Source organism: Dermacentor variabilis, chromosome 7 (assembly GCF_050947875.1).
Source record: "Dermacentor variabilis isolate Ectoservices chromosome 7, ASM5094787v1, whole genome shotgun sequence".
In the NCBI taxonomy this organism is placed as follows: Eukaryota; Metazoa; Arthropoda; class Arachnida; order Ixodida; family Ixodidae; genus Dermacentor; species Dermacentor variabilis.
In genome coordinates this window covers 123,497,354-123,520,781 of record NC_134574.1, presented here as the reverse complement: position 1 = coordinate 123,520,781, position 23,428 = coordinate 123,497,354, and the positions used below count along the sequence as shown (strand labels likewise).

Below are 23,428 nucleotides of genomic sequence, written 5' to 3'. Positions count from 1 at the left end.
TCTCCTCTGAAGACGGGCTCTCGACAAATAGTCCCCTAGCCTAGCTGCTTGAGCTCATCGGATTGTACTGCATGTATTACCGTTACCTATGCCTACAACGACTCCGTTCGATCGATCTGCCCATTGATTTTTTTTTTGTTCATCACCATCCGTAAACATACCTTCCCGGCGAATACTCAACGCTCGTGACGCACTGCAGGCGGGCGACACCTGGCCGTGCTGACGCCAAACGGCACCGGTGAAGGCGGCGGCGTGAACGACACGATCTTGACGCCCGGCAGGAAGGCCACCGTGGTATTTCGGGCCAGCTGCGGGCGGGACGTCGAGCGACGGGGCTTCCACGTCACCTACGAGGCCCAACCGTCGGAGGCCGCCGAAAGCGATGGCGGCAGCTCCGCCTCGGACCGGATAGCCGGCCTTGACCAAGGTCGGAAGAACCACACTGAACGTACATACATCCGGCCCGAATCCGCGGCGTGCCCGCTTTACGCAGTGCTGTGACAATGCCGTGATCGTCATGGTAGGAACGTGCAACAAGTGGCGTCTGTTTTGCAATGTAATCGCATGTAACTTATTTTTCGCCGTTATTATAACGCAGTCGCCGCCTGGCTCGAAAGGGGCGAGCTCTAGGCGTTTTCGCCGGGGCGCGCCAGGAGACGCCGAGCTTGGCATCAATATGTGCTGAAAACACACGCGAAATATATTCCATGTCGTTACCACTACAATTTCAGAGTGTTTGAAGAGAGGCCGTTACGTTTCGACCATCGAAGAGGACTGTAGCGTGCCATAAACGATCAAAAGGAAGTGTTAAGTGTGTATAGCTACGCAGTGCGCACCCGCAGTTCGCGCGCCAAGAACTCGAGCTTCGCTCGAAAAGCGGTAACGTCTGTAGGCCCGTTTTATATAGAAACAAAATTGCAGACTTTTATGGATAGCCGATACTCTTCCGCCTGAATAACGGCAACTTGCTCGAAATAACGGCAAAATGTGGCCAGAGGTAATGTAGATTATAAGGACCGCACCCCCCCCCCCCCCCCTAGCGAGAGATGGCACGAAAAAAAAAATGATAGGTGTGTTGGGAGCTCGGTTTGGCGGAAGCAAGGAATACACGTTTTGATAGCTTGAGAACGGAGCGTCGACTGACTTTATTCGACAGTGAAAACAGGTTTGCGTAGTCACCAGTGGTGGTGCCCCTGTCGGACAACCGCTTCGGTTCGAGCATGGGGGCAATGAGCCCCCCCCCCCCCCCCTTCCTGACGGGGACAACGAAGTGACAGATGGTCGCTAGAGGCGTAACATTAAGAGGCATGAAGACAGCGGTGTAGATTGGAAAGCGAATGGGGATAGCCGACCTTTTAGTTGACATTAAGAGGAAAAAAGATGAGGTTGGGAAGACCGTGTAATGCGTAGGGCAAACAGCCAGTTGTCTATTAGAATGACAGAACGTGTGCCAAGAGAAGGGAAGCGCAGTCGAGGATGTCAGATGTCTAGATGGCCTGATGAATTAGCAAATCTTTACGCGTAGAAGGATTTCAACTTGTCTAAGGCGCAGTTATAATTGGGGACAGACGGGAGAGGCCTTCGTCCTGCAGTGTACGTAATACAGGCGGACGATAAGCCAATACTGACCCGACGAGTGACTATGCCATCAGACGGTCATTGATGCCTTGCAGGTGCGTGCGGCAAGCCCCTGCTGGCAATGCCTGGCAACGTCGTCAATGACCAAGGTTCTAAAATAGTTCGGGGAAGCGACGCCAAAATCGGAGCGCACCCGTGGCAGGTGAGATACGTATTTCATCCTCACTCACACCATCAACTTATTTAGCAGTGTGTCCGTGACCCATCACAAGTATAGAAGAAACGATTCCTTACATTTGTCTGGCCTAAGCATCATGCACCTGTAGTTCTCGTCGCACATTACCTTCGGTTCTTACTGACAATTTCTCATTGAAAATTACGAGAGAAGGTCACCGATACAAGTTTTTAAAAGCACCTGCTACCGCGTTCGGAGGGGTTAAGGTAGTAGGATAACTCGTAATATCGTCGGCACTCTAGGTGCAGTATAGGTTAATCTATTGCCTCAGTGAATGCACAATAGCCTGGCGGAGAAAGCCCGTCACTTGATTCGACGTGGCAAACTCAGTTCCTCTATATGAGTAAAGTTCTTGCTGAATTTTTGTTTAATTCATTTCTCATTGCTTCATAAGGGTCTTATTGTGCAAGAATGATGGGGATGATGCAACGATTCTATTTCAATTACACTCCTTTTGGTGCTTCGTCAGTGGTCCGAGCGGCACTCCGCCTGCATTGAAAGTTTATTTATTTATTTAACATAACGTATACAATGGCAAAGTACATATTTTTGGGACCCAACAAATTGGGTCCCATTCAAGAGTTTAAGCTTGTCCGCTAACTCTAACTCCTTACCGTTTTCGGTTTACCGGGCAGTGTGAGCCCCGCTCACCAGTTGCAGAACTGATAGAGAAACCTTGTTACCATTTGTCCAACTACAACGTGTTCAAAAATTTTTCCTGCTGCATGAGTGCTCTCCATGAAGCGACATCATAAAAAGACTGCGTATTATCACTAATGTTGTTACCGATGTGTTACAACAGCAGTTAAGTAGACTATAATACGTCAGTGCAGTATCAGGTTTGTGTGCTTTCTGTTTAAACTGTGCGTCCCAATGTGTCGGTACCAGCGTCGCTTCTGTTTTGCACCTGTCCGGCAATCCAGTCATTCGCAAAAAGGGGACAGTTGGTGGTCAAGCTCAAATTCTCTAATCCTACCAGAATCACACGGATGCTAGCGGTGGCTGATCAGCAAGGGTTAGCTACGTTATGCGGGGGCTTTAGTTTTAGACGAACAATTTTCTTCCTATGCATCTGGAGGAGAGTATACGTGGTCGATTTGACAACTCATGGTAGACCACAGTGTTGAGCTGGTTTATTGCGAACGTGCATTTTTACCACAATGGAAAGGTCAATCAATCAATCAATCAATCAATCAATCAATCAATCAATCAATCAATCAATCAATCAATCAATCAATCAATCAATCAATCAATCAATCAATCAATCAATCAATCAACTGGTAAATAAACTAATCAATCGTATAACTGGTCAATCACTGCGTGACTTTGGCCAAGACCAGCGCATAATGACACTGACTCTTCCGTCACTCGATGGCTGAGCTTAGCGCCTGACCCGGGCTCTCCAAAGCGCAGATTCTTCTGAAGCACGCCAAGACCGACGACGCCTTCTGCGGCGGCAGCCTGATCAGTCACCGGTGGGTGCTGACGGCGGCGCACTGCTTCAAGCAGTATAGCCGCCACGACGTGCTCGTCGTGCTTGGCAAGCACAGCCTCGTCTACCGCGAGGACCACGAGATCGTCCTCTCCATCAGGTACGACTACAGCCGGGGCGAGAGGAGTAGCGACAAAGTATAGCAACGACGTGCCCGAAGAGCAAGGGGGCGCACCCAGGAGACGTATACGGGTTATCCCCGTCGACCCTCTTTCGCGGGACACTTTCGCAACTGCCGGGTAACGTAATTCTTATCGAAACGCTTCCATAGGTCAGCACAATAGTTACTCACTTTGAATCCCTCACCAATACAGTCAAATTCCTTTGTGTCGAAGTGCGTGGGACCGTCGAAATTCTCCGTTACACAGGTCCATTCATTAAAAAAGATGGCACACCTCTAGAGCCGGTTAAGGACGTTTAAGAAGAGAAAACATTCACTTAAGATGACTTCAAGAGGAATTTAGTTAAGTAAGTCGGAAATGATTTTTTTTTTTGTTTTTGTGCACTTTATTTGCCGAAAGGCGCTACTACATTTGATCTCAGTGTACAAAATTTCCTGTCATGCTTCGCGCGAACCGCGGAAACGAAGAAAGGTAAATATTATAGATTGCCGAATGTGACTGTCAAATCCCTCGCTCCCAGAATTTTTCGTTCATTTACTGGCTCCTGAATGGTGCCTTCGTTGAGATTCGCGCCCTTTCCGCCCTAGATGGCTTTTATGACCTCGTCGGTCGTCAGTTACGGTTACATCATCACGTCGTCATCAGCTGCGACGTATTCGTCAGACGTCGCTCCGGCCGGTGTGTTACAACAAACTGCGTACGAGTTGATCGATCGGCGGCGCACTGCAGCATGGCTTTAACACTCGCATTATGGCATCGGCACGATCGTCGAATGCGTCGTTGCCTCGTGTACTGTTAGACGCAGCGCTTGTTGTAAAATAAAAAAAAGAAATAAACTGGTCGCCTGGCACGCCTAAGTTCCTTCGTTGTACAGGCAAATTCCTTGTAGTGGTCTTCGTTGCAGAGCTGTTCGCAATACGTACAAAATACAGGAATTCGGCCGGGACATAATGGATCCTTCGTTCTACAGGTCACTTTGTTTTAGAGGCATTCGTCGTAGCGGCATTAGCTTGTCTTTTACGGAGCAATATGATCACTCCCGCTCATGCCTACGCACACTCGTCGGCACACTCGCGTTCCTACTCGCGCGCATACGTTCTCTCATCAACGCTCCCTCGCACTTGTAGTCGCTTTCAATCACACCGGTATACCACTATAATGTCTATACTCGCGGTAAATGACACTCACGAGTACTAACTCCCGTTCGTGCTCACTTTCTTCGACACGTGCCGACACTGTCTGACAGACACTAGCGTTCATACTAACGTTCGCACTGACGTCCGCTTTAAACTCATGTCAGCGACTGCCTGCTCATGCCCACCCTAAGCTCATTGCCACTCATACCCGTTCACACCCACGTGCAACCACATCTTTCGTCGCTCGTTCACGCTCTCTCCCGCGTACGTAAAATAAGTGGGGAGGGAGTAAGAGTCAGTGTACTCAGGAGTATGCCGACATGTGAACGCCTCACTTGCTCGGCGAGCACACTGAATACTGGATGAAGACAAAAAAAAAATAAACGAGCAAATTAAGGTTGTCAGTTCGAAATCCTCCAGTGAAACGTGGTTCCCAAAATGGTGTGGAAAACTTCCGATTACACGACATTGACTAACGTTATGCAATTTGACACATTGGATAAGACCGAATGCTCTGTTGAAAGAACCACTCACGGACTTCGCTTAAGCACAGCGCATACTAAAGGCACCTTGTATAGGCTAGGAAAGAATGGCAGCGCTACGTGGTCTCGTGAGGAGACTGATGAAGACATAGATAATCCTCTTATACAAGGTAACAAAAATGATACTCATAAAGAGAGGCTTCGGGCATAGCTACACGCTTCGGATAGGTGACCACTATCACTAAAAAAAGATCTTGTGCCCATGCTCATGAAAATTGCAGCACATTGCCGCAAGCGCAATGGTAGAGCTGGGAGGAATCACGAATATCAGCAAGTTGCCAAGCATCGATAGTAATAGCAGTGTATTAGGCAACTACACGAAGTAAAGTTAGTGGTTTTGTTGGCCGTGTAAATTGCAGTTAACCTTAGCTTAATAATTAAATTGACAAGCACAGTGTCAGGCACGCACAGGCAAACATGAGCTGATCTCACTCGATGGCCAACAACACTCGCTGCTACGACGCTGGCGGCATGGAGAGCGCAGTCAGAAGTAGCGAACGCTTCGCGCGGCCTCTCGCGGTATCGCGCCTGACAAACCTCAACTCACGCGAGCTCCAACGTTGAAGGTGCGTGGGAAGATGGCGCGCACGACGCCATCAGCCATCTCGGCTCGCCTTAGTCTTGGCACCCGCTGTATATTACCTTCAATATACGCGTCGCGGGGGCCACATATGCGCTCAGCTGATCCGCGTGGTCAGCCGTGAGCAGCCACGGCCGGGCTAGAGGGGGAGGGTACAAGAGTGAGTTAGTTGGGGTTCCTTCTTGTCAAACAGCACAAAACGAGAGAAAGGACGGCAAGAATGGTGTAACAAAGAAATGCCAATACGGTCGGTTTTCTTCCGCTGTGCTTCTGTCAGTTTATTCCAGCAGTGGGCTAAACAAAAGGCGTACAACTTGCTGTGGCTGTTACAGTTCTAATAAACCTCCAATGTAGTCCTGGATTATTACGAAGAAGTAACAAAGTAATAATTTTGAAATTGCAGCTGGCTGTATATCGAAAAGGAATCACGAATAAATTCACGCGTTGCGCGTAGGTGTTAGTTTACAATTTCTCAATAAAAGAAAGTGAAAACAGAAAGCCAGATAGTTGGTGCAAGACTGACCATACGCAGCAGAAAATTGACTAAACGATCGCTCAGCATTAGCTTTCGCACGCGCGCATACGTCTTCATTTGGGTGATGTCAGCCTTATTTGAAAAAGCACAGGCCACCGCCCGCTAAATGTGCTGAGCGAAAGCTTTCCGCTAAATTTAGCAATGCGAGATTCAATGCGACATTCTGCGAAAAGGCCACCCAAATCATGCACTAGACAGGCCGCATTGCCCGTGATCGTTGTTGCCGCGCGAGTAGTGGCACCACCTGTTCAATAATCTTTGCCGCCAGCCACCAAAGCGTACGTGAGCTCTCCACACGGCTCGTTTACCGTATGGTTGAACAGGCTAATAAGCACATTATTAGCGAACGCTGTGAAAAAAAAACGCATTTATGTTATTTGCAGCTGCGAGAACAAAAGTAGGGATGAATGCACTTTACGTTCTTGACGTGAGATGCCATGGCACCAAACGCGCCAGATCATGCACGCTCATGCACGATCATGCACCACCACCACCACCACCATCACCACCACCGTCGTCGTCGTCGTCGTCGTCGTCGTCGTCGTCGTCGTCGTCGTCGTCGTCGTCGTCGTCGTCGTCGTCGTCGTCGTCGTCATCATCATCATCATCATCATCATCATCATCATCATCATCATCAGTCTTATTTATGTCCACTGCAGGACGCACGTACCATAGCTTGCTTCATTGTATTGTGCATCGTGCAAGCATAATGGAAATTAAATGTCCCCAAATAAAATAAATGCGACGCGTCTATTAAAGGCATCTGCAGGTTTTCTGAGTACACAGCGATCAAAATAAATTTAAAACGCTTCAGTAATCCTAGGACATCATCGGTGCTTGCCAATGCTTAACAACTGTGTAAGTAATTCGACGCACCTTCCAGCCGAATTGAGTATCCTATATGATGGCGGTCTCCGAATTATGCTGCCATGTAGCGGCTGAATTTTTTTTGAGATGTAACCATCGTAATATTTCTTTTGTGAGCGTCCATATAAAGGCCTCCTATAGCAGTCTGTGGGCTCTTACCTCGTCGTCTCTATCACACAAAGCGAAGATCTCTTGGTGAACGCTCGCGGACTTTGCTAACCGTGGTTGCTCCTCTCTAGCCGAATAACTCACACAGCACAGCACTCGTATAACGAATTGGCTTATACGTAGCTACTGCCGTTACTGATGTGTAAGGGATCGGCTCTGTTGCCTGCGGAATTACGCTACGAAACAAAAAACAACGAGTGTATGAAAAAATCGGGGGCCTAAATAAAAGATCTGCCTACCAAAGTCGCTAGATTTCTAGCTTTTTTTTCTCTTAAATGAAACACGTATCCTCAAATTTGCTTCCGGAGTGGCCGCGAAAAACGACTTCTCCATTCCGTTGCATTTAGATAGGCGCCCTAGATCTAATGTTTCTGCTTAAGTACGCGGCTTAGAGGGTGCAATGTCGTGTCAATATATCCCTCCTTTGCTGACCTACGTTTTGGCCGGTCCGCTTCTTTTCCAGCCTATTAGGCATAACAAGCGGGAAAAAAAAGTAGTACGTTGTCCATTATGTTCGAAAATGGCCCAACTATGGAATGACTTCAATTCGCTGACAATTTGGTTTCATTTGTTGACACTTTCATTACATTAGCGAACCGTTACAGGAGACCACCTATTCAAAAAGTATTTAGTACAAACAGAAGTTGTATACGAATTATATTCTTGGCCGAAATTTAGAAATTGTTTAACGGGCGTTACAAGTACTTAAAAAAAGAGGAAAACAAGAAGAAAGAGGAGGAATAGGGGTATTTTCAAGTCATAAGAAACATAATAAAGATGGCAAAGGGGAAAAGTGTTGACGGTTCAAGTAGCCTGTTAAATACGTTCACTAACGAATTTTTTCACCATTAAATTCACGCGTATAGTAGGAAGCACGAAAAAGAAATACACGTTAGATTAGGGTGGTTAATTTATAAAAAAATAATCCTCATTCGTCCGGAACTTGAGGCATCCGTTGACATACAAAGTATAATTTAGGGCGGTGCTTATTTAAAAAAAGAGACATTAAAGATAAAAATGATCTCGGCTGCATGACTAAATTACCCTTGTACAGTGAAAAACCGAAAAGCTTTACCGCGAGAAGCTTGGTAACCACAAAACACAAGAAAATGAAGGACGCCTTGCAATCTCTCACTGAAGTTATGATAACCGTACGACTATGGTCACTGTCACCAAAGCGCTAATTTCTTAGCATAGCCAGCCACAGATTTTTTCGGACCATTCAAAACGCAAAAAAAAAGCTATTTACAGTAAACTTTGTGTACTTCTATTGCGATATGAAAAGAGATATTAAAGTGATGAGCGTTGGCTCAGTTCTGAAAGGTAATAAGAAAAAGAAATCAGAGTTCGTTGTGTTGTAAACAGAAGCGGGCCCTGGCTGTTACTGGTGGAATAACCATTGTGCACGAGATTATAGACGCTGAAAGGCCAAACCGAAAAAACTTCTTTAACACCATTGCCGTACCAATCAGATATAACTATGGCGCACCTACGTTTAAAAGATCATTTCCAACGGCGAATGATAAACACGACGAAAAACATGGTAGTCTTCTACCGAAGAGTGATAGTAAAAGAGGGCCCTCTTTACGTTTTATCGTTTTCGTAAGGCTATACCGGCGCGCATGAACGTTGTTACGACGGAATGTTTAAGAACGAAGTGATGAAAAAGGGTTACCTCGCAGACGCCAAGCCTCTTCAAGGACAAGCGCTATTGTATCATCCTCTTGTTGATGTAGATGCAGGTGTAGGTCCTTGGGAGATACTGGCACGGCCGCACTCTTCTTGCGTCCGTCGATCTTCTTCGTGCCTTAGCGGACGAATCCCCCTGGGAAAGTTAGCCGTACGTGCGCTTTGAGTCACGGGGGTGATCGAGTTTAAGAAGAAGATTTAGCTCGGGTGTTCTTATGTAAATACGCGCTAATGTAGATATCGCTTTGAAGAGAAAGTCTTCTTTGGAGACTTCAGATCAATTTAGGGTTCGGGGGGTCTGGTCATGTGACTGCCGCTGCCGGCTACTTTCTGAGTGCACTTAGGACAATGAAGAATGCGTCAAAACGAAGCTTGATACAAAAACGACGTTCCAAGTTGGCGCAGATCTATTTACGGAGTAGTAATAATGCGTAGTTGGCGCAGAAAGGTCGAAATGAAACCCCAATGCACCTGTTCGAAATGCGTGCACCTTAGACCGGAATTGTTAGTGTGGCTTTACTGGATAAACAATAGGGGCCGATCCAGAAAAATGTGGGCATGTCTCGAGGGTAGTGCAGTCTAAGCAACGATCCTCATGGTACATTAAGGCGCCCAAGAGAACGTTGTTGTTCTCTGATGTCAACCGCTGTTGACTCATGTGTACAATGTGTTTCTTATGTGTACAATCAACAAATTAGAGATCACTTTTTCTCGGCAATCACGGCATCAAATTTGATGTATTTTGTTGGCTTTAATTGAAACAGTTAAAATCTAGTGACTCTACACAGAAAATATTTCATTTAGGCCGTTGATATTTTAGGATATACTGTAGAAAACAAACATTTTAGGAAACTAAGCCATAATTCTTACAAATATGTAACTGGGCAATGAAAAACGATATCACAATTCTGTAAACTGCTCCTAATAATGCATATAAAACGGACCAACGTTATGTATTATATGTCCTTCTTACCTATACCGCGAATTTGTCAGCAGCATTTTTGCGAAACCTTTGTCAACAGTGCAACAGATTAACGCAATTTGTAGATTCATATATAAAATTGGTTCGCTTTATATGCTCTAACGGATGCAACCTACAGAAATGCGATATCTTTTTTTGATGCAGATATGTAGATTTGTAGATTCCATGCTTCTATTTTTCTTAAACATCGATTTCCCGCAATTGAAATGCATGCCAGGCCCTAAATTAACATTGTGCTTCGTACGATCGCTCGAATTTCACTTTTTATCTCAAATGAAAAAAAAAAAACTTCATTCAACCCTGTCCAGCTGTTCTCTCATAAAAGCATTCATGTGTTTTACATGTATCTTAATAGAGAAACTAGAGTTGGCCGCGAGCTAATTCTTAAGGCAGGCGACATGAACAAGCTCCGTCTTCTAGGAATGTCATAGCCGTGAGATAGGAGATGAGCAGTCGTGTAGCTCACATCACTTAATCGATCAGTGATGACAAAAGGGTCGGTGTATAGCGAGCCGGCAAATTCTCGCCCCGACCGCGCTTGCGTATCGGCGTCCAACGCCATCCCGTGTCAGCCTTGTCGTGGTGAAACTTACAAGGACAGTGACGCAATAGCCCTTCGACTACGTCGGCCACGAACTGACGACCACGATCGCTCCTTATATTCTGGGGGAAGGGGGTGGTGGGGGGGGAGCACATCATATCGGAAGCCATGGCGATTGGCGCCACTGCTGTTTCAGCCGAACGCGTCAGGTGGTCGACGCATGCTATAAACCAACGGTTGTCGTTGGTTGAGGAGACCTACTCTTACCATTTCGAAAGAATAATAATAATAATATTTGGGGTTTTACGTGCCAAAACCACTTTCTGATTATGAGGCACGCCGTAGTGGAGGACTCCGGAAATTTTGACCACCTGGGGTTCTTTAACGTGCACCTAAATCTAAGCACACGGGTGTTTTCGCATTTCGCCCCCATCGAAATGCGGCCGCCGTGGCCGGGATTCGATCCCGCGACCTCGTGCTCAGCAGCCCAACACCATAGCCACTGAGCAACCACGGCGGGTGATTTCGAAAGAAGCTGGTGGTGGTGTTAAAGGGTGAAGGAGTCCGACAAGAGCAGAGGCAGGGTGCTTGAGCTTCTGGCACTTGCAGCAGCTGGCCACGTACGTTTCTGTATTTTGGCACATCCAGCGCCAGTTATAGAGTCGGCCCTGAATGCGGTGGTGCGTTCTAGTGATACACATGTGCCCAGTGGTCGCGTCATTGTGCATAGCATGAAGCACGGGAAGTCTCAAGCGCTGAGGACGGCCAAGGGGAACCGGGCACCATCAGAGGCGTAATCCTATAGCAGGCCATCTTCGATGACAAAGCAATTGTTCACCTCAGGATTAAGCAGCGGAGGGGAAGAGAAAGAAAATTAATTATGGGGTTTTACATGCCAAACCCACGATCTGATATATGGCACGCCACGATCTGATATATGGCCTCCACCAAAGACGCCTGCTACGGCGTCCGCGATTTGCGTGGTCAACGCCGTAGTAGACGCCGCGGTTGCCTCCACTCTGTATGGAGGGGCGGGCGACGAGGACATCAAGCCACCGTAGCAGCTGCCGGAGAAGAACGTCCCTCTTCCCTCGCCTGACCGCCATTGCTTCGCGCGCCACAGGAGAGGGCACGCATCCGGGCCGCGTTCCTCACTTGCGCACGCGAGATTTAACCGCGTTCGCCGGCTGAACTTCACACGCTTTCAGTCATACGGAATCTCACAGCGAAGACAGCGGCAGAAATGCGCCTGGAGCATCCATATAATTCACCACCACCACCACCACCACCACCAATAGCATTGGAGAGATCGTATCTCCCTGCCTGACGCCTTTCTTTATTGGGATTTTGTTGCTTTCTTTATGGAGGACTATGGTGGCTGTGGAGCCGCTATAGATATCTTTCAGTATTTTTGCATACGGCTCGTCTACGCCCTGATTCCGCAATGCCTCCATGACTGCTGAGGTTTCGACTGAATCAGACACTTTCTCGTAATCAATGAAATATATATATAAGGGTTGGTTATATTCCGTACATTGCTCTATCACCTGATTGATAGTGTGAATATGGTCTATTGTTGAGTAGCCTTTACGCAACCCTGCTTGGTCATTTGCTTGACGGAAGTCTAAGGTGTTCGTGATTCTATTTGCAATTACCTTAGTAAATACTTTGTAGGCAACAGACAGTAAGCTGATCGGTCTATAATTTTTCAAGTCTTTGGCGTCCCCTCCCTTATGAATTAGGATTATGTTAGCGTTCTTCCAAGATTCCGGTACGCTCGAGGTCATGAGGCATTGCGTATACAGGGTGGCCAGTTTTTCTAGAACAATCTGTCCACCGTCCTTCAACAAATCTGCTGTTACCTGATCCTCCCCAGCTGCCTTCCCCCTTTGCATAGCTCCCAAGGCTTTCGTTACTTCTTCCGGCGTTACTTTTGCGATTTCAAGTTCCTCTAGTCCATATATTTGATATCGCCATAATATCGATTGATCTGCGCCCGCACAGTTTCCACCGCACGATATCGTAAACCACACTCTCTTATGAGTGGTTGGGTTATTCCCGATTCGACATTTGCGAAAATTACTCCCCTGATTAGGAAAGGAGCGGGACTGCATATGGATAGCATACATGAGACTCACGTGACTTACCTCTAAAGTTATGAAATAAATAAAAGGCGCGTTATACATCCGTTTTTAACTGACGATCCATTGCTGAGCCTGTGTCACATAGAAGTTAGACCCGGATGCCCGATATGAAGCACGTATATATACATTGATTTGGATGGACGCATTATGCTTGTTGGGCGCGGTCGACAGTACGGAGCTTTGGTGACCCTCGATTTAACAAAGCATGTGACACTGTAGATTCATGGCATTCTCCTATGTATCCCAAATAGAGGGAGTTTTTGAGGTTATAAAAGAAATTTTATATATGAATCTATAAAAAAAAAAAAAAAAAAGTCATCACAGCTTGTTTTAAAACGAAATCTCCGGCACATGGACGCTGATGCCCCATGAGGGACAAAATATGTCACTTCTGCCGGCTTCGGCTTACTGCACTGTTGCTAGGCTTAAGAAAATTTTGCCTATTCACAGATTCGCCAATACTGTAAGTTATAACACCAGAGTTTAACCGTTTGCTTCTTCCACGGGGAACCTAAGCAAATTTGAAATCTCACATACAAAAGTGCGTTGTCCTATCCCGTCGTAATGTTTTATCTCCACTGCTCTGGGCTGGCAAGTTCCCCTCTGTCTCATACCATGCAAGGAACTTAAACCATCGACAATTTATTCTTAACAGGTCGTCGATTTTCAAACCATCAGAAATAGACACTCAGAAATTTCACTCCGGGTATCAGACATGCTTGTAAACTCAATATATTATCTCCTTCGCAGCTTATAAATTGGGTTTTAGCCACAGGAACGTTTGTATGACCGTTTGCGAATACCTTTGCGAAGCAAGGAGGATATCATGCTAATTTTAAGCGCGAAGCTCTTAGGCGCCCGTTCCTGCGGCGAGCGTCGTCGTCGGCGGAGACGTAACCGAGAGAACGAGCATAGCGAAGGATGAAAGAGCGAACGTGGAGCGCAGCGGCATATGAAAGACGGCGAGGGGGAAAGTGGAGAGGAGGGCGCAGTGGAACCGTCAGGCGGAAAGCGGAGGAGGGCCCGGCGAAATGGCGAGAAGAAAAGTGTAGTGCCGCGACGCTGGCTACGAGATGGCGCCAAAGTAGCGCGCGTCCCCTGGGCCGTCTGTCTATGCGGCGGCTGCTGTGAATCGCACCCATGCGTCACTCCCGCTCTGGCTCTCGCGATTTCCAGATTGACGAGGCAGTGGCGTCGCAATTCGCTTCGTAAGCAACGTGGCGCACGAGACAGATTGCCCGCGAAATGAAAACACGCATTGAGCTGCGCTGAAATTTCACGTTAGGGAGCTTCGTAATCGTGGGTGAATTTTTCTGAATTGATAACTGCGTGCTTCAGATAACTGTTGATTGTATTGGAAGTTATTTTATTATCGCTATAGTTGCTGTCTGTCTGTATGTACAGTAAATGTAAATCATGCTTCTATTAAAAGTATATCGGTCCTTTAACGTTAACTTATTTCCACAGTATTTCGATAACAGCCACTTTACCTTGCTTTACTTTCTCTATCAAGTTTTTTTTTTTTTACCCTCCCCACTTTCACCAACCGCTTCGTGGCCAATCGTCCACAGTGGGTAAGTGCCTTCATAGAATGAGTAGCAAGTAAGCAAGCGAACACGCACGCAAGCGAGCAAGCAAGCAAGCAAGCTAGCAAGCAAGTTTGCGTTCCAGCTCGCCGTAATGTAATGCATTTTGACAGCGTCTGTTTAGTCCTAGTTAATCTTTTGTCATTTACGATGAGCTACTTTGTATTCTAAAATCAACAACTAAAGATTGAACACGGCACGCTTCAAGAGCATTTGCTCAGGAATGACGGCCCGACTGCGTAAATATATCTTAAAAACGGTGACGTCAAATTTACGTAATATTACAGTGGTAGGGGCTTGAGTTTAAGAAATAACACCGTGAAAACATTTTTCTTTTCTAATAACCAAATTATTACCACGAGAGAATGATTGTAGAGTTTTCAAAGATAACTTTATTACTTTGAACAGATTCAGTGTTTGCCTTTAGTGGCCTTCTAACGTTGTAAAAAAAAAAAAAAAAAAAAAAAAAGCTTCTGTCGTAACAAATGTTCTAAATTAAGTTAACGAAAAAAAAAAAATCAATTCTGCTCACAGGAGGCTGTTGGTTCATCCGGAGTTCGACAACCGCACGCTGGACAACGACATTGCCCTGATCGAACTGCGAGCAGCCATCCAGTACAGCTCCCGTCTGAGTCCCATCTGCCTGGGCGACTCGCAGTTCATCGAACAGGCAGGTGTCACACCGTTGCGAATCGAGCAACAGTCTATGTGAAACATGCCAGGCACACAGCAATTTTACTTTTTTACATAGTCTACGTTACGATAGCTCTCAAGTCTTGATCTGTCACTTCATACAGTTCGTATATATTAGAGCGCAGCTCTAAGGCGCCTTTTCCTGCGGCCATCGTCAGCGTCGGCGGCGTAAACGCGCAAACGAGCACAGCGAAAGATGAAAGAGCGAATGCGGAGGAGGAGATGAAAAACGTGAGCCGCGAACGGCGGAGACCAATTAGTGCGGCCTCTTCAGTGACGTGCGCGCGGGAAACTGGTGTCATGCGAACCCGCCCGATCGCTCGATCCGTACTCGTATCTGGTCCAAGTCTCGTTTCGTAATATCGTCTGCTTGCGTCAGCTCTCGCTCGCGCTTGTTTGGTTTGCTTGGTTTAGTCTCGTTCGCGCTTGTTTCGATTGTACTGGTTCGCGATTTTTTTACGCTGATGAGTCTAAGCCGAGACGTCCTGATGTAAAGGTTTTTGGAGACAGTGCCCCATATGCGAATCTATATGACAGAATGCAAAGACGCGCAGGGGCAATACCCAGTACCTGATTATTCTTGGCTTGGGAACACGGCGACGCCACAACATAACAGAGCGTACCGGCATGACTATGATCAGTGGTGACGGCATCGTCATCTTCATGAGATATGACTCGCGTTAAGAACGAAGGACGAAGAGCGTAAACACAGCGCCGACCTGTCAGCAGACGAAGAAAAAAGCATGCGACATCTCCCACCTAAAGAGAGGAGGCGAGATTTTCATGCCGTCACGTGACTGCCGCAGCGGCTCGTCACTAGTTGCTGAGGTCGTTCTGCCGCAGCTGCTTTTTAACGCCGGCGGTGCGCCGCCCGCGTTTTACCGCTAGTGTGTACGGGGCTTTCTGCGGCGACGATCGGTACGAGATAGCGCCAGAGTAGCGCGCGTCGTCTGTTCACTGACGACACCATCGATAAGCCATGCGGAGAGCGCGTCAAAGCAAAGTACTGCATGAGCGGACGTCTGTCTGCGGCGGCTGCTCCGACTCACGCGCACGCGTCACCCGCGCGCTGCCTCTCGCGATCTCTCGATTAGTGAGTCAGTCGCGCCACGCTTCACTTCGCACGAGAAAGACTGTCCGCGCCAGCCAGTATATCGCGAAATGAAAGCACGTATAAAGCTGCGCTCAAATATCGCATTAGGGAGCATCGTAATCCTCGGTGAATTTTTTCGTTCGGTGACACATATTTCTCAAAAGTATCACTCATGCCATATAATGCTGTGCTACTTCTTCGGACAGTTTACTGGAGGAGATTAACGTTATCTGCACGATAAATCACAGTGTCCTGATAGGTAATTTAAAAAAAGCTTCATTACCTTTGTTTAATTATTCACATTAGTACACATGTTGTAATGGGAGAAATAAAGGACCAGAGGCGTTAAAGCTCCCCCCCCCCCCATCTCGTCTTTCATTGTTGACGTTTTGCATCGGGACGGCGAACCCCATAATGTTGTTGCTCTTACAGAACTTACCAATAAGATAAGATCTTCTTGAGAAAGCTCTTTCTCTCTGTGTTACAATTATTTCTCTTGCAACTTTACACTATCTGTGCAACTGTGAACTTTCTTACAACTTTACACACCCTGTGCAACTTCTCTCTGCGCGCAGATGGTGTTTCACGCTGCTAAGCCCGTGCTGGGTTTCGCCAGCGGCTGGGGTCGTGTGAACATCAAGGGTCCGCGACCGGAAAACCTCCAGGAAGTGCGACTGCCCGTGCTGAGCAAGCAGGTCTGCCTGGAGTCGTCCCCTGCCGCGATCCGAAAGAAGGTCAGTGAGTGGGCCTTCCTCAACCCGATTCAAAGCGCACTTTGCATGCGTGAGCTTGTAGACCTCAGACTCTGCCTAGGCGGCGCTGCGGAAAAGCCCGTCACCAGCGCCCCCATCGCAGCCTTCGTACGAACTGAGTAGTGCAAAAAGAGCTGTCCGCAAGCGAAGGTGCATAGGCCACAATGGACCCTCCTCTTTCGGTTGTGTTGAGACACGTTTTCCTGAAAATCAAGGACCTGCAAAGCTTCTTCTGCGCAGCCACGCTTCGGAAAGGGAGTAAGCTCAGCAGGGCGAAGTACGTGTACAATATAAAAGAAGTCTCATGTGTCTTTTCGGCGTGCTGCAACTCGCAAGTACAGAGAGTATCAGGCTTGTTTATAGGCATATCAGCATAAAAATCTAAGCATTTCAAATTGGTTCATATTGAAAATTCCCTGAGCACCAAGACTTAAATATCTACTATATATCTATGTATTTTATCGTAATGATTTTTCTCGCAAATATTTACAGAGAGTAAATCCTTCCACAGCCTTTTTCAGGGCAGCAAACAGAAAACGTTTTCCAAGACAGCGAACGGTGTGCGAACATAACGAAAGTAAGCTTCCTACAGTGCCTACGCGCCGCGTCTTTCTGTCTCGCAGAAACTACATCTTCGCGCAGTACCTTTGAACTTTTCGCAGACGCTTCAAGCAACACACGCGCACATATAAATGCAAATAAACGCGACATTTTTTTACACATGTGCGTTACTTCGCAATTACTCACCCAGTGCTCCTACAGCAACCTTATTGCTCACACGGGAAAGACGCAGTCGAGCAGGTTCAGCACATTCTGAAACGTGCTTGTTGTTTCGGCGCAGGACATACAAAACACCGAAACAAGAAATGAGCTCGCGACACAAAGATGCTCTAGAACAGAATTTGGAATTCATAAACGAACCAACATGTTTCGTTAAACTGACCAGCCAAATCTCTCCGTTCCACTTGTTGAGTCAAGCGGAGGCGAACGTCTGTTAACAGGTGGAAATATCGATGGCACATACACAGGATGGTTCGCAACGCTGTTTTTTTCTGCTCCGAACGAAGTGGCGGCTGTAGATTCTTGAGTTTTCGCTTGGTTACCGCGGTCCTCCGTCAGGGCTACGCAGCACAATCACAGCAGAACAACATCATCGCACGTTCTCATGCGAGCCGCTGTATTTTGGGGAATGTCGGTTCGCGGCGGTGGCTGTGAATCGCGTCCACGCGTCATCCACGCGCTGCCTCTCGCGATCCCCCGTTTAGCGAGGCAGTCGCGCTACACTTTGCTCCATTCGAAATTTGCCGCACGAGATCTTGACCATGCCAGTCAATATATCGCGAAATGAAAACACGTATAGATTTTGCATTAGGGAGTACCGTAATCGTCGGTGAATTTTTTTTACTAAAGACAGAAACGGTACACCGTGGGCCGGACCCGAAGGCGGTACAACGTCTCGCAGCGGCTTGCTATGAGGCGATGACGAGAATAGGAGCCGCCCCGTAGGTGGTGTAGCAATTTAACAAAGCGTCCGAAAGCGGCAGCTGCCACCAGGCGAGAATGCGGCAACCTGACACGCTCCCGCGCGTTACGCAAGGAAGAAAGCCATTAATTCTAGTGGCCGAATGGAAGCTAGAGCGCACACAAGTGCTCCAGCTCGTGCTATGTGGGACGTGACATATACGTGCCAGTCATGTCAAATAAGTGTGATATACTTGAACGCCTTTAAAACGGAGAGCTTGGGGCCTCCGGAATCCTTCGTTATACAGGTAACTTCCTTGTAAAGGTCGTGCAGCGCACAGCTCACATAAGAACATGAACAGAGTTATTCCTTCGTTATACACGGCATTCCGTTCTAGAGAGGTTCGTTGTAGAGGTACTAGACTGTAGTTGGCGTCGTCATGAGAGACGCATGCGTATATGATGTGTGTAGTGCGCGACACAGCTGGAGAGGACAAGAAGCTGGCGACAAGGAGTGCGCGCGCCGAGGCGAATTCCATGCTGGATAGAAAACGACAACGCCGAAGAGCGTCACGCACGTGAACGCGCGGCGCAAGACAAAGAAACAAAAAGAGAAAAAGCTAATCCAATCAGAAGAGATCACGGAGCTTCAAGCCGCCAATGAGCAGACGACGAATCGGCCAGAGCGGGAGAAAAAGCGAGGCGCGATGGCAGAAGGGGGAGAAGCAGGGAGAGTTCCATGCAAGCAGCGCCAGGAGAAGGTTGGCTGCCGGACCGGGAAATGAAGACAGGTCATCGGGCCCCAGGCCCGAGCCACTAGGACATCACCCGACCGGGGCCTCCTGCCAACCCGTTCCTGTGCGTCGCCACTCTACCCGATCGTGAACTCAAGGCTGGCGAGCTTCTGCGCCCGTGGGAAGGTCTAGAGCAGTCGGGCTACGGGCTCGAGTTCTACGCCCAGCTGCCTGGCCAGAACGTCGCCGCCATCTGTTCGTGCCGCCAAGCCGCCTGCCTTCCCTCTCCAAGCCAGAGCTGCCGCGCTCTGGTCGCCCGGTCAACGGTGCAACACTCCGACCTTTGTTGAGACCGGCGCCACTTCTCTCGCCATCGCTTCTACACGTCGAGGCTATCATGCGTCCTTGCAGTCGTGGTCAGCCCGGACTCGCGTACTGTTAACACCATCCTAGCCCTAAGTGCGTTTCTTGCCGTGATGTCTGAGTGTTTATGTTTTCTCCTCGTTCTAGTTTTATTAAAAGTTTGTGTGTGTGTTTTCGAAACAAACGGCTTTGTCTTCAATTGGGTTCTCGGAGGCGCCGCCTCAGAGAACGGTCTGAACCTTTAAGCAAAAGAACCCGCATCACAAATCGGGATGCAGGTTTTTCCAGGAAAAAAAAGTTGCCGCCAAGTGCGCGACAGGCTATCACAACGCACTCAATTTGAAAAAAATACAATCAGGTCAAAGGTCACCATGTCTGAGGTCAAAAGTCCCATAAAAGCCATAAGTGAAGCATTACGGTTCATTTAAGTGACCCGTTCCCACATCAGCCGAACTATACATCTGCGCATAGTGTTACAAGCAGTTGCCTCCATCGGACTCGAGGAACGCAGCAAAGGCACCACAACAGTTTTAATGCAAACCAAACACGGCTCTCCGGAAGCCCTGACATCTTCAGGTCCATCCCGACCATGGCGCAAATCCTCCGACGCACCACCTCTAGCCTCCAGGAGGTGCCCAGCCCCAACTTTCTCATCCAGGCTTATGCACGGTAGTTCAGAAGCATTTACGAGTAGGTCATCGCATAAGCTAGGCTCTCGCAACACACTGGTTGAGACGCGGCGACAATGTGCTCCTTGCTTCGGGAGCAAACATATTTTTTGCAAAAGAAAAAACAGTATCTTTGATTACGACGGCATCTTTACCAGTTATCTTTTCATGAGACACTTTCTGCTCGCCAAGGTTTGACGCTATGTCGGAGGGAGCTTTCCGGTCACCTTTGCACTGCTCTATTGCATCCCCAACCATGGAACTTGTCCCTTCGGAGCAAGCATCCGTGAGTGATGAATCTAGGCATTTGATGCGAAGGCGTACCTTGCGAAGCTCTTCTTCCAGACGTGCTTTCCCAGCCGCCTGTCCAGCCACTCGCTTCTCGCGCTCCTTCTGAGCTTTCTCGCATATTATCGACTATCGCTCTTGAACCCACTTGTCCAAGTCTTCCCCATGCATACCTAACCGCAGGGCCACGGTTCGTCATTTGAAGGCGCAACCGAAGCGTTCGCTCCTCCAATTCAAACTGTCATTGACTTGTCTCTCCACGATTGCCCTCAGCTTCTGCTACATTTAATCGTAACTGTAAATTCCTCTGTTAAAATGCAAGCTCCTCCTTTCACGCCTCGAGTTCCGCTGCCCGCTCTTCTTGCGCCCGCGCCTCCTGCTCGTCTAACCATGCCGTCAACTCCGCTCCTTCCAGCCCCATGCGTTCAGCCAAAGGTAACAGGTCTCGCGTGCTAGCCATGGTTCCGACCCCTTAGAATTAAAAAAAAAAATCCAAACGAACGGCTTTATTCTGTCGCGGACGCCAGTTGGTGATGCAGGTTCTTTTGTTTAAAGGTTCAGACGGTTCTGTGAGGCGGAGCCTCCGAAAAACCAATTGAGGACAAAGCCGTTTGTTTCAAAAACACAAAAACTTTAATAAAACTAGAAAGAGGATAAAACATAAAATAAACACTCAAATAGACATCACGGCAAGAAACGCACTTAGGGCTAGGATGGTGTTAACAGTACGCTAGTCTGGGCTCACCACGACTGCGAGGTCGCGTAATAGTGTCGACGTGGAGAAGCGGCGACAAGATGACGAGAGAAGTGGAGTCGGTCTCATCAAATGTCGGAGTGTTGGACCGTTGATCGGGCGACCAGAGCGCGACAGCTCTGGCTTGGAGAGGGAAGGCAGGCGGCTTGGCGGCGCGAGCATATGGCGGCTGCGTTCTGGCCAGGTAGCTGGGAGTAGAACTCGGGCTCGTAGCCCGACTGCTCTCGTTCTGCCCACGGGCGCAGTAGCTCGCCGGCCTTGGGCAGCAGTTCACGATCGGGTAGAGTGGCGACGCTCAGGAACGGGCTGGCAGGAGGCCCTGGTCGGGTGGCGTACTGTTGGCTCCGGTCTGGAACCCGACGGCCTGTCTTGGTCCTGGTCCGGTGGCCGACCTTCTCCTGGCGTCGCTTCCTGGAACTCTCCCTGAGTCTCCCCCTTCTGCCAGCGCGGCCCGCTTTTTCTGCCGCTCTGGCCGATTCGTCGTTTGCTCATGGGCTGCTTGATGCTCCATGGTCTCTTGTGATTGGATTGGCTTTTTCTCTTTTTGTTTCTTTGTCTTGCGCCGCGCATTCACATGCGGGACGCTCCTCGGCGTTGTCGTTTTCCATCCAGCACGGAATTCGCCTCGGCACGCGTACTACTTGTCGTCTGCTTCTTGTCCTCCTTAAGCGTGTCGCACACCACACACATCACAGCGTACGACAGAGTTATTCCGTCGTTATACAGGTAATTCCGTTAAAGAGGTTTGTGGTAGAGCTGCTAGACGGTAGTTGGCGTCGTCAAGAGAGAAGCATGCTTACGGTTTCAACATCGCGCTGCTGTGCCTGCGGCGCCAGGAGGTTCTAGGGAGCACAGGATGTGGTCGAGGTCATTCCGTTCTAGAGATGTTCGTTGTAAAGGTGATAGACTGCAGGTGGCGTCGCCATGACAAATTTGCACATAGCGCTGATGTGCCTGCTGTGCCAGGAAGTGTGTTTAGGAAAAGTTTGTTCAACAAGAGACGATACGAACAATGAGTCACAATCACGGCACAATTCCACCAGGACGATCACATATACAAAAAAGGAAGCATTGTACACACGGCACGTTTTCAAAGAAGTGTCCGAGTCCTCACTCACTAACACATAACCACATAGACCCGCGCAGCACAAAGTTACACATAAAATAATTGTCACGTTATATGAAATGATGTTGATATATACAGTGTACAAAACGGTTATGTACAATGATGATGCGGCAGAGACATTTTACCTAATTTTGAAGTGTTGCTATGAGATGGGTATATACAGAAATGATCAGGTATACGAGATCACGCAAACACAGAAGTTACAGGCACCTACATTCTGTGCACATTCAGTGAACACCGCTGATGACCTGGCTACAAGAACCAGGCTGGTCGAAAATTAAGCCGTACGCGTCCATCAGCCACCGACAGGAAACGGCACGACCACTGTCGAAGGAACTCTCCTTCTCCAAGGAAGAACAACTCCTTCGACAGAAACGACAGTAGCTCAGAGTAGAGCCTACCCAGAAGTGGAAACAGTGCGCGGCGACGACCTCCCGCGGCAACTGCCTTGCACCGGTTACGCCATAGACAAAATGCCCCCGCAGCAATTAAAAGTCGTGCGAAGCGGCTACGTGAGCTGCGACCAGATGTAACAAAGCGGTTAACTCCAAGGCCACGGAAACCAGTACACATGGCCCTCCAGTATAACCTGGAAACGACGCAAGTTGAGAGATGACTGATGTCGACTGCTATTGGAGCCGAGTAATGCACACACAAGCCTACGTGTTATCGCTCACAGCGACAGCAAGTACTCTGGTAACGATTGTAGTCTTCTAGAAAATACTGGGTCATTGTGTGATTAACTAGAAAATCAGAGCAGTCTTCTTGAACAGCTTCGGTAGCAGAAAAAGCCTCTTAGCTCAATTTTGGCTATTCAAGCCGTTACCGAGCACAAATGCGATGTTGAAGGTCATATTTGGAAGAACGCGCTCTTTAAGAGCCGAAAAAAAAAAGAAGCTTAGCGTCGACTGCAAGAAAAATCTCAATACGTGAATGTCACCATATAGGTGTGATGCCATACTTGCAGTGACCCAAGTAAACGTCAAAAAAGGTTTTGTGTCAGTCACGCAACGCGCAAGAAGCTCGTAAAGGAACACTTCATTTTGACAATTTTGCAGTGGTGCTGTGAGCGTTCAAAACGTATTATGTGGCAGTTTTCATTGTTTTCCGAAGACACCATATCGCTCACGAGCTTTGTATTTTAGGAAAACGTGGGCAATATTGGAGCCATGGGCAAACAAAACTGGAAGTGTGTTTGTGAATTCTAGACTAAATGAAAATTGCTAAACCGTCGTTTGCGGCCCGTTTAGAGGCGTTATATGAAATGCTTAGAAAGTTACCCAATTTTCTGGGACCACT

The 23,428-nt window shown here is 48.1% G+C and overlaps 1 protein-coding gene across 4 annotated transcripts in view; it reads left to right on the top strand.

Moving 5' to 3' along the window:
* Positions 1–23,428, top strand: part of LOC142587861 (uncharacterized) — a 58,146-nt gene that overhangs the window by 12,029 nt on the left and 22,689 nt on the right. For all 4 annotated transcript variants that reach the window (XM_075699179.1, XM_075699181.1, XM_075699180.1 and 1 more), the window contains 5 exons: positions 200–427; positions 1,674–1,780; positions 3,227–3,405; positions 14,732–14,867; positions 16,559–16,717. In XM_075699179.1, the coding sequence (XP_075555294.1) occupies positions 200–427; positions 1,674–1,780; positions 3,227–3,405; positions 14,732–14,867; positions 16,559–16,717 (809 nt within the window). The remainder of the gene's footprint in view (positions 1–199; positions 428–1,673; positions 1,781–3,226; positions 3,406–14,731; positions 14,868–16,558; positions 16,718–23,428) is intronic.